The sequence below is a fragment of the Arachis ipaensis genome, chromosome B4, assembly GCF_059453495.1.
Source record: "Arachis ipaensis isolate K30076 ecotype BB chromosome B4, ASM5945349v1, whole genome shotgun sequence".
NCBI lineage: Eukaryota > Viridiplantae > Streptophyta > Magnoliopsida > Fabales > Fabaceae > Arachis > Arachis ipaensis.
In genome coordinates, this window is record NC_142439.1 from 121,098,723 (window position 1) to 121,112,693 (window position 13,971).

The 13,971-nt window shown below is 34.5% G+C and overlaps 1 protein-coding gene across 23 annotated transcripts; it reads right to left on the reverse strand.

Moving 5' to 3' along the window:
* Nucleotides 1-7,289: 7,289 nt before the first annotated feature.
* Nucleotides 7,290-11,533, reverse strand: LOC110271176 (putative glycosyltransferase At5g03795). Of its 23 annotated transcripts, none has more exons than XR_002361586.2 (9): nucleotides 10,896-11,532; nucleotides 10,695-10,794; nucleotides 10,495-10,566; nucleotides 9,769-10,044; nucleotides 9,425-9,565; nucleotides 8,687-9,301; nucleotides 8,054-8,212; nucleotides 7,916-7,966; nucleotides 7,290-7,557 (listed from the first exon to the last, which is right to left on the reverse strand). XR_002361586.2 is itself a non-coding variant. In XM_088485918.1 (9 exons), the coding sequence occupies exons 7-9, from the start codon at nucleotides 8,885-8,887 to the stop codon at nucleotides 7,487-7,489; spliced, it is 318 nt and encodes a 105-aa protein (XP_088342044.1). In that variant the 5' UTR covers nucleotides 8,888-9,301; nucleotides 9,425-9,565; nucleotides 9,769-9,839; nucleotides 9,980-10,048; nucleotides 10,495-10,566; nucleotides 10,695-10,794; nucleotides 10,896-11,531; the 3' UTR covers nucleotides 7,290-7,486. The 23 variants fall into 23 exon arrangements, 19 of the variants coding, with proteins under 19 accessions (XP_088342044.1, XP_088342040.1, XP_088342039.1 ...); XM_088485918.1 differs by lacking the exon at nucleotides 8,054-8,212 and having other exon boundaries at nucleotides 8,692-9,301; nucleotides 9,769-9,839; nucleotides 9,980-10,048; nucleotides 10,896-11,531; XR_015881413.1 differs by having other exon boundaries at nucleotides 9,425-10,048.
* Nucleotides 11,534-13,971: the final 2,438 nt, after the last annotated feature.

Below are 13,971 nucleotides of genomic sequence, written 5' to 3' on the forward strand. Positions count from 1 at the left end.
AAGCCGCAATTATCATTTTATCGCCAAAATATTCATTTATTTTCTCTCCATGTCCATTTTTCATGTACATCATATTTAATAGTTTGTGTCTTCATGCTCTTATTATACAAATATTTTTTTTAAATATTTATGTTTAGATAATATCTCATCTTTTATTTATTTCTAATGATACTTGATTAATGGTTAAACCAATTTTCTTTCACAAGAGCTGTAAAAAACTTAATTTTTCATAGCATTTTAATTTATTTATTTTGTTAATTGAAAAATTTATTTAAACTGCATAAATTAATAATGGGCCAATACACCCAATATGAAATAATACATATAATTCATGTATGTAATCATATGATAGAATCATGGAAAATTATTATTGTATATGATCGATTATATTCATTGTCAAATTTCATGAAAGTTTATAAATACTGATAATCTATTTTCAGTATGTTCATAAAACAATTATTAACTTAAATAAATTTTTTCCATGCATGGCACGGGTTACTAACTAGTTTATAATAAAAATATGGTACACTTTTGATTCAATATGATGGCTTGTTCTTTTCGTGTTGACTATAACAGTTGCATTACTTTTATGTTCTCCAATTTTTATTTCGAAAAAAACAGGACTAGTAGTGGTATCTGAGAAATTGTCCACTCATAAACCATAACCATAAATCTAACAATTTTTCGAAGCACGTATCTATCTTGACCTTACTAAGTTGATACATATTGAGAAGAATTCCTTATTACATAATGACATTTAATAATGTAATAAGGACTAGTTAAAATCTAATTGAAATGAATTTGCGCTATGGTAATAACTTGGCACTTTGCCAAAGAATAGTAAAGTGACATAATTGATAATGTAAATTAATGGAATTTATTAGTCAACATGAGATGAAATATTATATATTACCTAGAAAGTTATGATCATGTCTCTTAATTGAAGAGAAAGAATGAAAAATATGTCTTTTTTCTTATTTTCATTTTGCAGAAAGAAATTAATGGAGCTATTTGTCATAGAAAGTATATATAAGCATGACTAAATAGCTCCATAAATCTAGAGTGATACCTAAATATGTTTAAAAAAGCTTAAAAGAAGTCCTTCTATTGTAGCAGAACTATTTCAGCAGTAAATTATTAGAGGTTTTGCAATGAAATCTACTTTTCTAAGAGTACAAACAAAGCTCTTTATCTACATTGCATGTGAAACAACACCATCATAGATAACAATTTCAGCATGTATAGCAGAAGAGCTAATAGAGTTTGTTTAACACTTCCAAAAAAATAGCTCCTTCATTTAACACTAACAAAATCTGTATACATGTAGTAAATTGCATTGAAGTCCTCCACTCTTTGGAGGAAAAACATGTTAGTAACTTGGGTATTTCGCTGCATGGAATTTAATCAAAGTTTTAGTTAATTTTTATTTACTCTCAGGTATCAAACCCTTTTACTATATAGTTTGGATGCAAAGTTTTTCTCCACCTTGTATATCAAGTTGCAACCATACAAATAAAGCTTCTCGTTTTTTTGCCCAACAGAAATCATTGTTAATTTAGGCCTAACATTGTATAGGTTTGTGAAGAACATTGTTGACATCCAGAAAAATTATTAGAAAAACCTTAAATTATGATATTAACTAGTTAGGCCCATATGTCATTTGCTGTCATAGGCATGGCAGATTAATCACAACGCATGAAGTTGAACATTCCAAAAGGATATATAAAAAACTACTGAGTGATAACCAAGTAAAATTGATACAAAATAAGAAAATCTTGTGTCCCAGACGGGTATTGATTTAATTTACCTATCTATCTATCATCTATGATAAATAATCTGAACTCATCATAGAAAAATTCTACTGATAGAACTATTATCATGAATACGCCAAATTCAAACAGCACAATATAGTGGTAGTGTATCTAAAACCACAAATTCAAACAGTAATTATATTAATCAATACACATTATTCAAGCAATTAAACAAATGTAGAGACACAAATGAAAAGAAATTATGAAATTATACTGAACTAATGAAGCAATTAAACACATTATTAATTTGAATAATGAGAACAAAGAGAGTGTGCATTTTCACTTCAAACAGACGCAAAGACACAAATCAAATTATAGGCAAAAGTAAAATAAAAACAAAAAGAGATGGATTAAAGTAAAGAGAATGCGCATAAGAGTTACTTGTTACAACGAATTACTACGGTGGCGTCAATGGAGTCAATGAAGGGCAAATGTGCGTGACAGCAGAAGCAACAAAGGTTGGCGACTATGACGGCGAGGGCAACAACAACTGAAACTACGACGGCAAGGGAAACAACGATTGCGTTGGCAATGGCAACACTGTTCGGTGTCTAGAGTAGCGAAGCGGATCTAATTGGCTCAGGTGTGGATTTGACCTAGTTTTGAAGCAGAGCATGGAAACAAGAAGATAGATATGCGTGTAGGACAACAGGCAGTGATCGTCGGCGATGACAAGGCCTATGACGATGGTTGTGGGTGGTTGTCAGTGGAGAAAGTTGAGATGGAGTGGATTTTCAAGGAGTGGGTTATCGGAGGCAAGGGTTCTCTCATTCTTCGATGGGTTTGCAATTTAGGAAATTAAATAAAATATTATAACAAAATTTTAGTGGCAATTAAATAATTTCCAGTATTAATTTAAAAAAATTAAAACTAAAAGTAAAAATAAATAATAATTTAGTGGCAATAATAATAATTGCCATTATAATATATAATAATAGTGTCAAATATATAATTGCCACTTAAAATTTGTTTTTAAAACTTTTTTCATGTATTTTTTAGCGGAAATAATAATAATAATTGTTATTATAATATATAGTATTAATGGCAAATATATAATGGTCATAAAAACATAACTTAAATAAAAAAAAACAGTGGCCATTATGTTATTGCCACTAAAACTCATATTTCTTGTAGTGTAAAATAAGTATCAGGAAGATTAAGATTGGATTGTGAAATAAAACCCTTATGTGTCGCATGCAAGAGGGAACCATCGGTAGTGTTGACAGAAGGTGCATTTTTTGTGGTAGACAAAGATGATGCAAAGGAGACATGTGATTAAAGTAACCATAATCAAAATACTATTTAAAATTACCTGGAGGAGTGGAAAGAGCATCAGAAGTATTACTAGAAAAGGAGAGAAGTAGCTGAAGAAGAGACTCAATGTTGGATGGAGAGACAGAAGGTGGATTGAGAGAAGTAGAGTTGGTAGATTCAGTAGCAGTAGCAGCTAGGGATGGCAAATGGGCCTAAATCTGCCGGGCCGGCCCATGTAACCTGCCAAAAAGGTGGGTTGGACTGGAAAATTGTGACCATCACACTTCGAAAGCCCGTATAACCCGCACCGCTTAAACCGTGGGCTTTGGCGGGCGGAGCGGGCGGGGGCGAGGCGGGCCTCCCGGTCGGGCCTAGCGCTTTTTTTTGCCATTGTTAGTTTTTTTTATTTTGTTTCAAAAAATTTGGTTTATGATTATGTTTCTTACATATTTATAAATATAAAGATTTCAATGTTTGTGAATTTAGGAATTATAATTTTTTTGTCTTTAGAAATTATAAATTTATTAAAATAGTTGTGAAATTATATATATTATTTAATATTTAATAGTAAAAAAAAGATATTTGGCGGGCTTGGCAGCCTAACGTTAGGCATGGCAGGGCAAGACGGGCTTTCCCGTTTGCCACCCCTAGCAGCAACAGTAGAAGTAGGCACATTCTGATTAGTGTAGTTGGGATGAGAATGATACTTGTGGTGATCTAAACATGGTGGGCGAGTAGGACAAGTAGTAATCAAGTGTCCCAAGAGCTTGCAATAATGGCAAAATAGTGTTGGACAATTGTATCTCATGTGACCTTTCTACTTGCATTTACGATATTCAATAGATGGACAGTCTGAGAAGAGGTGTCTAAAACGGTTACAATGCCAACAGAATTTATCCTTTCTGTATGTAGCAGCAAAGACATCTGATTTTTCCATAATAGTAGAAACAAAGGCGATAGAGAGAAAAAGCTGTAAAATTGGGGCAGAGATTGAGAATACGGAGTGCAAAATCGGAAAGAGCTCACCAAAAAATCTTAGAAAGGGCCTCACTGTCTGTCACATCAGCTGAGAAGGACACATGGCAATGCGTGAGAGGAGGGAGGTGGCATGCGGGTTTGGTCGGGCCAGGAAGGGACACAGGTTGAAAAGTGGGTTCGTGTGGTGTGTCTCGGCATGACACGTGGTGCTCTGCAGTGCCGTTGATCCTAGGCGTGGATCCAACAATGCTGGAGGCGTGTGAAGGGAAGTGGAACCTGAAGCGAACAACGATCTTCAGGCGGTGCGTGATGGCGCATCCGGCAGCCTCTGTTGACGATTCTGGATGTGTTGAAATCGTGACAAGACGAAAACGGTAGTAACGGCGGTGATGAACAAAAGTGTCGGGAAAGGATCGAAAAACAAAGGCAAAGAATACTGTTGAAAGAAAAAAAAACAAGGGGCTATGAAAGAATTTCCATGGAAAGAAAAACCTATGCTCTTGATACCATGTTAGAAATAAGAGACTAAACTCGAGAAAGTATGGTGTATTATTGAGTGTATGTTTAAAGGTATAATGTACAAGAGTATATATAGGTGTTAGGAGAATCAAAGTAATAAAAGTATAAAATCCTACAATAAATATACAGAGATGCTATATGAATATAACTGATATTAATTAATTTTAATTGATCCTAATTATACTATAATGCATGTGATGGCAATTTGTGAGATTAGATACAAATGGGGATGGTGAAGACACAGTGACAGAAGCTTTGAATAGGCAAAAAGATACTGTTGTCTTTGCCTTCATTGAGAGAGCAAAGTTCCCAATGAATTCTCGCACCTACATAGGCAAGAGATTTTGAGTTTTGTTGGTTTATTGGTTGAGTTTGTTACCAAGAATACAGAAGCAGTTCAAATCATAAAATATGAACAAGAGAAAACATGAATAAGAGGGTTACTAATAGTGAATCGAAAAATTAAAAATTCACCACAAAAATTATTGTTATAGATGAAGCAGATATAAATAAGAATTTAAATATAATAAATTATAAAAAAATATGTTTACAAAAAGAAAATAAATGAAAAAATAACCTAAAAATTGATATATTTGTCTCTCTATAACAAAGATGTGGTCCTTTTTTTAAATATTATAAAAAAATCTTTTTAATAATTTTTGTATTAAAGATATTTTTAATAATTAAATCTTTATTATAGTTTTTGTAATAATTTTTTCAGAAAGATTAAGGCACAAAATTCAAAAAGTGTCAAACTTGCATCGTATTCAAGTTCAATTATTTTATAAGTGATTGATAAACAACTTCAAGAGCTTAACAACCATTTTAAATAAGTAAAATACTGAGTTTCTTCTTTATGTAACTTGTTTGAATTCAAGTGACTTGTTTTTTGCAATTAATAATAAGAAGTTGATTCGTTTAGCTGACTTTTATTCACATAAGTTTTCTTCTACTCAACTTTTGATACATGATAGTCAACTTAAAAATTTTATATTGAATATGTATCTTGATGATCTATTCTCAAATATAAATGAAATTAGTAGACTATCTCCAAAATTAATGGAGACAAAAAGCATATTGTTTATTTAATATTGATGTTTCTCTTGTTGTAAATAGATTTAATTCTAACCATAACAATGGCATCATTTAAAAGAATATTTTTTACTATGAATATTATAAAGATTTGATTTCGTAATCAAATAAAAAATGAGTAGTTGAATGATTATTTAATTTGATTATATATATATATATATATATAAAAAGATATTTAGTCAAATTGATAATAAAATAATCATTTAATATTTTTAAAATATGAAAATAAGAAGAGAAGTATTTTTAAAAATAAAAAGAAAGTTAAGTATCTAACTATATTTACCAAGGTTCTGAAAACCGATTCGAACTGACAGGTCGAACCGTGAACTGCTATCAAATACAGTTTGGATAGAAGCCAAAATTGGAGGATTGAAAAACTGACATTAGACCGTCGAATTGGTTGAGAACCAGTCGGTCGAATCGAACCGTGATCCGACTGATTTTGGAAAAATTTGCAAAAATGACAGTGTTTTCCTTTTCCAACCATTACCCCTCTACTCTCCAGTTCCACAACAGGCAGAAACAGAACACGAAGCAGCACTCCCCTCTTCTCTAGTTCTCCTTCATCTCATCGTCATTGAATCCACTGGCGCAACTTCCGTCCATCTATCGGTGCAACTTTCGTCTAGCCAACGTTCAGCCACCGCTGTTTGAGTTTCGAAAATTAAAACCACTGTCGCCGGTCTCGCTTGCTGCCTCCATTGCGCAGCCACTTTCCGCCGGTGCCAGCTCTATACCACCGCGTCAACTACTGTTCCCGTCAGCTCTGCTCTGTTCTAACTTCTAGCTCTAGGTATTAATTTTTTTTATAATAATAATTGTTGAATAATTGTTGTTAGTTAATCTTGCTGTTGTTATTGACTTAATGAGTTGAATAATTATTGAAATTTGTTAAAAGACGTGATAAAGATGCTTCAATTGCATATATGCAATGGGCGTGAACAATTTTTTACTACTTTAAATAACAAAACTCCTAGTAAGCTTCTAACTTTAGGGTGTTGACGAAGGTATGTTGGGTTAGGGAGAATTGCAGAAGCAAGGTTTTGATACATCTGCAGACTCGTAGGAACATTTCTAACACTAATAACAAATTGTCACTACAACATTTTTCGTCTGAGACAACATTTAAAAAGTTTTGCCTAAATATTGAAAAAGGGTTGTCTTTGATCTATAGCAACACTTTTGGACCTAAGGCAACGTTTTTTTGGGACGTTGCATATGCGGCCGTTGCCTTAGATCAAGGCAACGCTTTTTTTTCTTCGAAAGCAACGCTTTTGAAAGTAACTCTTTAGAAGCGTTGGGTATTCTAAAACAAAGACAACGCTTGTGAGTAAACTTTAATGCAATGTTTATTAGGTGTTGTCTTTTCTACTCATTTTGCAACTAATGAAAAGCATTGCCTATTCTATTGATATAGCAACCCTTTGAAGTGTTATATATTTGACCAAGTATGGCATCACTTTAGAAGTGTTACCTCTTCTACTATTAGTATGGCATCAATCTAAAAGCGTTGCCTCTAATATTATTACTATAAATTTCAACATTCTTCTCATACTACAGTATCTACTACCTATAGCTATGATAATTTGAGCATTTTATTATAATTTGGGTACAATAAAATTAAAGATGTGAAAAAAGAGACAATCTCAACTTATTCTACTTGGATATATATTATCAAGTTAAAATATTTCAAATACATTATCATGTAACAATCTCTAATTCAATATGAAAACATCAAAACATGGAAAGATAATTAAATAAGACCTCTAAACCTCTAAACGAAATACATGGACTCAAAATAAAAAAGCTAAATATATTTGTTTCAAGTTTTATCAATTGACTTGGATATATTTTTCTCCAAATCCTAGTAGCTTGTTCCTTGTACATACCATGATAATTATATCTGCAAAACAATGGTAAGAAATTTTCAGACATAGTAAGAATAGACTATCTATCACATATATACAACAAAAAAGTATATTCTTATAACTTGAAACAAATCACAAGTAGTGACATCAAATAAAAGTACCAAAACCAACAACAGAAACATGAAGAAATAAAAAGGCTCAGTTGCAGAAATTACAGAAAAAATGTAACAATATAGAAAAACATCAAGAGAGGAGCATTTATGAACAAGAAAAAGAAGTAAATTTCGATTCTTCCAATCATTATAGAAAAATTAATATCAGAAGGAAATTATTTGGACAAAAAACGAGCACATAATCTTGACTTTGGCATACAACATAGTAACGAAAATAAACCTGGGCAAAATCTCCAGTGGTGTATTCTTGGCATAGTACATATCCATTTAACTGCAAATGGAGAAAGGCATGAATTTCAACACATTTAAATTATCAGATTGAAAAAAATAAAATAAATTTATGTAATTTAAGTCTTACACCACTAGTGAAATAGTGATCAAGAGGTCTAATTTTCTTATAGTCATTATTCAGCATGGCAAGTCACAAAAAAGTGATCAGCACTCAATAAGGATACTTGAACTTTAAGCTCTCCACATACTTCCCAATTTCATAAATCATACGCTCATAAGTCAACCCCTGCATACTTCACATGCTCGCATTAGACTCTTATATCATAATTATGCTAGACACTAGGTTGTTGAATTCATGCGTAGTGCTATCTGCTAAGCATATTCGATATTCTATTATCTGTTGCTAATATTTGAATAATTTTATTCATGCTTAGATATGTACAAATTAACAGTTCTCCTCAATGATTACGTGATTTGAGAATCAATTATGAGAATTGTGAAAACAAGTGGCACCCAAAATCTTCCACAAATGCAAAATTGGCTTTATATGTATTAAGCAATTTCAACCTAAAAGTTGTGATTTGTGAACATTTGACATTTCAACTATTTGCTATACAAGAATAACTAACCAAAAATTGATTTGAATAAATAAAAACAGAAAATATATTGCACAATTGAAGAGGTTTCTTGTTGCCAGATGTGAGTTAACCCCTGAGAATTGTGCAAATCATTATTGGAGGTGAAATTAGAGCATGCATACCTTGCCTCGCATTTTGTGGCAAGAAATAGGAATGAAGAAGAGGTGAGCTTGAAGAGAATCGGCAGTGAAGAAACGACTTTCTTTGATGTTCTTGAAGAAATAACCTTCGCTGGAATATTTCCCGGTGACCTTCCTCGGCGTGTGGAAATAGGTCTCAGGATCACCGTCAGGGTACACAAACACCCTCAACTCCTTCTCCATCTTCTCGTAGTCCAATTTGAATGCCTCCGACGAGTGGAACACTCTAGAAGAAAGCAACGTCACTCTGAGCGGCGCATCGAAATCGTGCTGTGCATCACAGAAAGAGGAGACAAAAAGGTCAAAAAATCAAAACTGTGTGTGTGTGTGTGTGTGTGTGTGTGTGTCAGAGAGAGAGAGAGAGAGAGAGAGAGAGAGAGAGAGAGAGAGAGTTGGAGCTCGAGGTTGAAGAGTAGCTGTGCGGAGATGAAGAAGCTCATGAGGGTGTAAAGGAGGTTGAAGAGTATCCTTATTGGAACAGAACATTCGGTGTTGATCAAGAGGTCTAATTTAGTTGTTCTCTCGTCAAACTAATCTTTTCTTCTGTGAAGTTCACAGTGTCACAAGCGCTTTTTTAACCCGTGCTTCATCCTCTTCCTTTTAAAAACAGACAAAGAACACACACATAAACATTTATTCAAATTCACTGTAACCCATATAATAGTGAGAAACACTAACTTTCACACACAGTATAAAATGGAGAGAAGAAGAACACATTACCCTGCATTCTCTCTACTAACATCTGAATCTGAATATGGATCTTGTAATGAGAAGACACATGATTTATGTGTCATTGTCAGAACCAGAATCTATTTCTCCAAATCCAGGGACTGATCATGCGCATTCATCTTCAGGAACAAGCTTTCCAATCATAGCAATTGCCATATTCAGATTCAAATGTTGGACAGTTAAGACAAAAGGAATTGGATTATAAGTTGGTCAGAAAGACAGCAAATAGCTCAGAAAAACAACAAATAGAAACACACAATTTCCTTTTTCTTGAAAAAATCACACACAAAAAATAGAGCAATTAGAGTAGGAAAGGAAAGATTTGAAGTGCGAACCTAATGAAATGAAACAAGTTTGGTTGCAGATCAAATGCAGAATGAAACCAGATCTTGTACTATGTAATTTTCTGGCAAAATGTAGAGAGAAGTAACCAAGACAGTGCAAAGAACAGAGAAAGAGAGGAACATGAGGTAAACTATGTTGAAAACAGAAATGAATGAAAAAATCTCAGCAGAAAAAGAAAAACTCAACTAAAAAATATACTACCTGAATTAATGCAAGCTAACAAGGCGAGAATAGGAACGCGAGAAAAACAAGGCGAAGAGAAGAACCTGACTAGCATGAAGAACCGCGAGTAGAGAGGAACATGAAGAGAGCACAAGAAGGGGAATAGTGACAGAAAGACCAAATTAATTATAATTAAAATAAACAATTCATGAAGCAAGGCTTAATTTCAATTTGCTCAACAAAACAACTGAGTAAGAAATACCTAGTGATAGAAAGACCAAATTAGACACAGCCCTTTAGCATACATACAACAAAACCTAAACACAAAGAAAGCACTAAAAATTTACAAAACACAGCTCCTATTTAGTTTCTGGTTTTCTCTTTTTGTTTTAACCTTTAGTTTCTTTTAGTGTTTTAGAAGCTTCAAAGGCCAATAAGTATGCAAGCTTGAACTATGTTTGGTACTAATGAGCATGACAGTGATGCAACTCCTTATTATTCCTAAAATAATGTAGAGGTTTTCTAGAATAAAAATTATATACAAAATAAAATACCTGAAGATTACCATCTGCACTGCCTCCTTGTTCCATTTTGATAATGGCTTGCTGCAATTCTACCTTCCTTTCCTAATATGCATAAAAAATAGTTAAAGCGATGTAGTGAAATGTCATATTTGCAGAGAAATATGGACAAGACATGTCAATTAACCCTACCTTTAACTATTTGCCAAATAATAATGCAAATTTCTAATTACCTATATATCATGAAATTTAGCTTCTTCAACAATCAATTTGGATGTTATTTCTGCTACAATGTTGGTACTTCTCCTCATATTTCTTGCTTACCAACTCTGCCTGCAAAATAGCAGCAATTGAGAGTTTATTCTTCCAATATCTTAAACTTAAAATTAAATCACATATTTAAAGACAAAAGGAACATTTATGAAGAGGCCTACTCCTTGTAAGTTCCCATCACTTCCAATTCTAAATCCTTGGTATTCTTGGCAGCCACAACACTGTCCCCGGTGGCCACGAACACGGCTGCACAACTCAAAACAGAACCAGAAAGAGCGGCATCAGCCTCCAACAACTCCGGTGAGCTTCCTCAACGACAATGGTGGCAGGAGCATCGGCGGTGCTAACCGAGGCTTCACCTCCTCCGCGCGCTCTTTCTTCTCCGTCCGTGGCTATGGTTCGCGCGCCCTTCCGTTCGCAGTTCTGTTTCCGACGCGGTTCAAGGACGATCGGCGGCGACGACCAGATCTCCAGCGACGACAAGAGGATGCACGACGGTGCCTTCTCCCTCCCAGTCCTGGCTTGCGCTTGTCACTCTCTCCCATGGCTCCCTCCGCGAACGCTCTCTCTCTCTCCACGGTTCGACAACGACGCGACGGCGCAGTGAGGCCCAGCGCGCCGGCGCGGTCTTCTTCTCCGCTCTCCTCTGCTTTCCCCAGATCTCTCTCTCTCCAGTGATGGTGGTGCGGCGGCAAGATGCAGCACGGTCCCTCCTCCCTTCTCCCTCGGACTCCCCCGTTCTTCTTTCTTCGTTTCTAATTGTTGGAGTTAGGGTTTCTAATTGAAAATAGGGCTTGCAATTTCGTTTTGAACTCTTAAAGATTTGAATCAGTAAATCAGTAAATAATATATAAATTATAAAGATGTATTTTGTGTTAAGTTAAAAAAAGGAAAAAGTATTTTTTGTTAAAATATTTGGAGAAAAGGTCAAAATTTTAGAGAAAAAATTTTAATTTATTTTTGGCAACATTTATAATGAGAAGTTTATTAAAAATTTAAGAATAACACTTATAAAGTGTAATATATAAATATTATAAATATTGCTTATTTAATTTACAAAAGCAACACTTTTTATTTGTACTTTTAATTGATCAAAAGGAACATTTATGGTCTGTTGTTAAAAAAGAGTTGCAAGAACTTTATTTTTATGTAACAAATATTAAGTGTTGTCTTTAATTAGTTTAGACAACACTTTTTGAGTGTTATTTGCAATATATGTTGCAATAGCTAAGAAATGTTGTAGTGCATGTGAACATTATTTTTTGATAAAATTATGAAAGAATAGGAAAAGAATAGATGAAAAAATTTTATTAATTGTTGATTGATTGAATTGTACTGAAGTGTGTTGTAAACTATGAGGGTAAAACTAAATATATATAGAACATTGTCCTATGAAAGATAAAAGCAAATAAAGATAAGATAAGAACAAATAAAGATAAGATAAGAACAACTAAAGATAAGATAAAGATAAGATAATAAAGACTAAAATTGTAATTGAATTTATGTATTCTATTTGGCTGAATTTGTGGCCACGAGACTTCTTTATTGTTGTCATGGGCTAAGGTAGAAGAGTAGTTTAATACGCCCCCGCAAGCTGGTGGATAGAAGATGTCAATAATCCACAGCTTGGATAAGTTTCAATGAAATTGTTAAGGAAAACGCGTTTGACGTGGTGATGCGGAGGAAGATGCGTGTGGCGGAGCTTGAGCTGCCGGCGGCAAAAAGATAAAAGGAGATGCTGTGCTTGAGAAGCGATATTCAAAAAATACGTGCGGCGGAGCTTGAGCTGCCGGTGGCAAAAATATAAAAGGAGATGCTGTGCTTGAGCAGCGATCTTCAAAAAAATGTGCTTGAGCAGCGATCTTCAAAAAAATGCGTGCGGCGGAGTTTGAGCTGCCGGCGGCAAAAATATAAAAGGAGATGCTGTGCTTGAGCAACGATCTTCAAAAAAATGCGTGCAGTGGAGCTTGAGCTGCCGGCAGCAAAAAAATATAAAAGGAGATGCTGTGCTTGAGCAGCAATTAAAATTATAATTGAATTTGTGGATTCTGATGGGCTGAATTTGTGGGCCATGAGACTTCTTCAAAAGAAAAATGAAAAAATAAAAATAATAGGCGCGTAGAGCGCAATAAGATTGATCTTTAGAGGGCGCGTATGGCGCAATAAGAGTGGTCTTCAAAGGGCGCGTAGAGCGCGATAAGTGTGCAGATGGAACTGCTTGAAGAAAGGAGGCGCAGACGGAATTGCTGGTAAAGAACCGGAATAACAAAAAATGTGGTAGGATTTTCACTTAGATGCATGTAACTAAATCTATGATTATTGATTGTGGGAGGAGGTTGAAAAAGAAGCATGGTGATTTTTCAACGAAAAGATGATAACTTATATATCCTCTTCAAGGAGGATACCATGACTCTGATACCATGATAAAATTGTGAAAGAATAGGAAAAGAAGAGATGAAGAAATTTTATTGATTGTTGATTGATTGAATTGTACTGAAGTGTGTTGTAAACTATGAGGGTAAAACTAAATATATATAGAACATTGTCCTATGAAAGATAAAAGCAAATAAAGATAAGATAAGAACAACTAAAGATAAGATAAAGATAAGATAATAAAGACTAAAATTGTAATTGAATTTATGTATTCTATTTGGCTGAATTTGTGGCCACGAGACTTCTTTATTGTTGTCATGGGCTAAGGTAGAAGAGTAGTTTAATACGCCCCCGCAAGCTGGTGGATAGAAGATGTCAATAATCCACAGTTTGGATAAGTTTCGATGAAATTGTTGAGGAAAACGCGTCTGACGTGGTGACGCGGAGGAAGATGCGTGTGGCGGAGCTTGAGCTGCCGGCGGCAAAAAGATAAAAGGAGATGCTGTGCTTGAGAAGCGATATTCAAAAAATACGTGCGGCGGAGCTTGAGCTGCCAGTGGCAAAAATATAAAAGGAGATGCTGTGCTTGAGCAGCGATCTTCAAAAAAATGCATGCGGCGGAGCTTGAGCTGCCGGTGGCAAAAATATAAAAGGAGATGCTGTGCTTGAGCAGCGATATTCAAAAAATGCGTGCGGTGGAGCTTGAGCTGCCGGCGACAAAAATATAAAAGGAGATGTTGTGCTTGAGCAGCGATCTTCAAAAAAATGCGTGCGGCAGAGTTTGAGCTGCCGGCGGCAAAAATATAAAAGGAGATGCTGTGCTTGAGCAACGATCTTCAAAAAAATGCGTGCAGCGGAGCTTGA

What these genes read in the sequence shown, in the direction of transcription:
- LOC110271176 (XM_088485914.1), bottom strand. Translation starts at nt 8,887, where the DNA reads ATGGAGAAGGAGTTGAGGGTGTTTGTGTACCCTGACGGTGATCCTGAG. An exon ending in TTCTTGCCACAAAATGCGAG is followed by an intron (nt 7,967 to 8,691) that starts GCAAGGTATGCA and finishes CTCCATTTGCAG; the next exon opens with TTAAATGGATATGTACTATG. An exon ending in CCACTGGAGATTTTGCCCAG is followed by an intron (nt 7,558 to 7,915) that starts GTTTATTTTCGT and finishes ATTGTTTTGCAG; the next exon opens with ATATAATTATCATGGTATGT.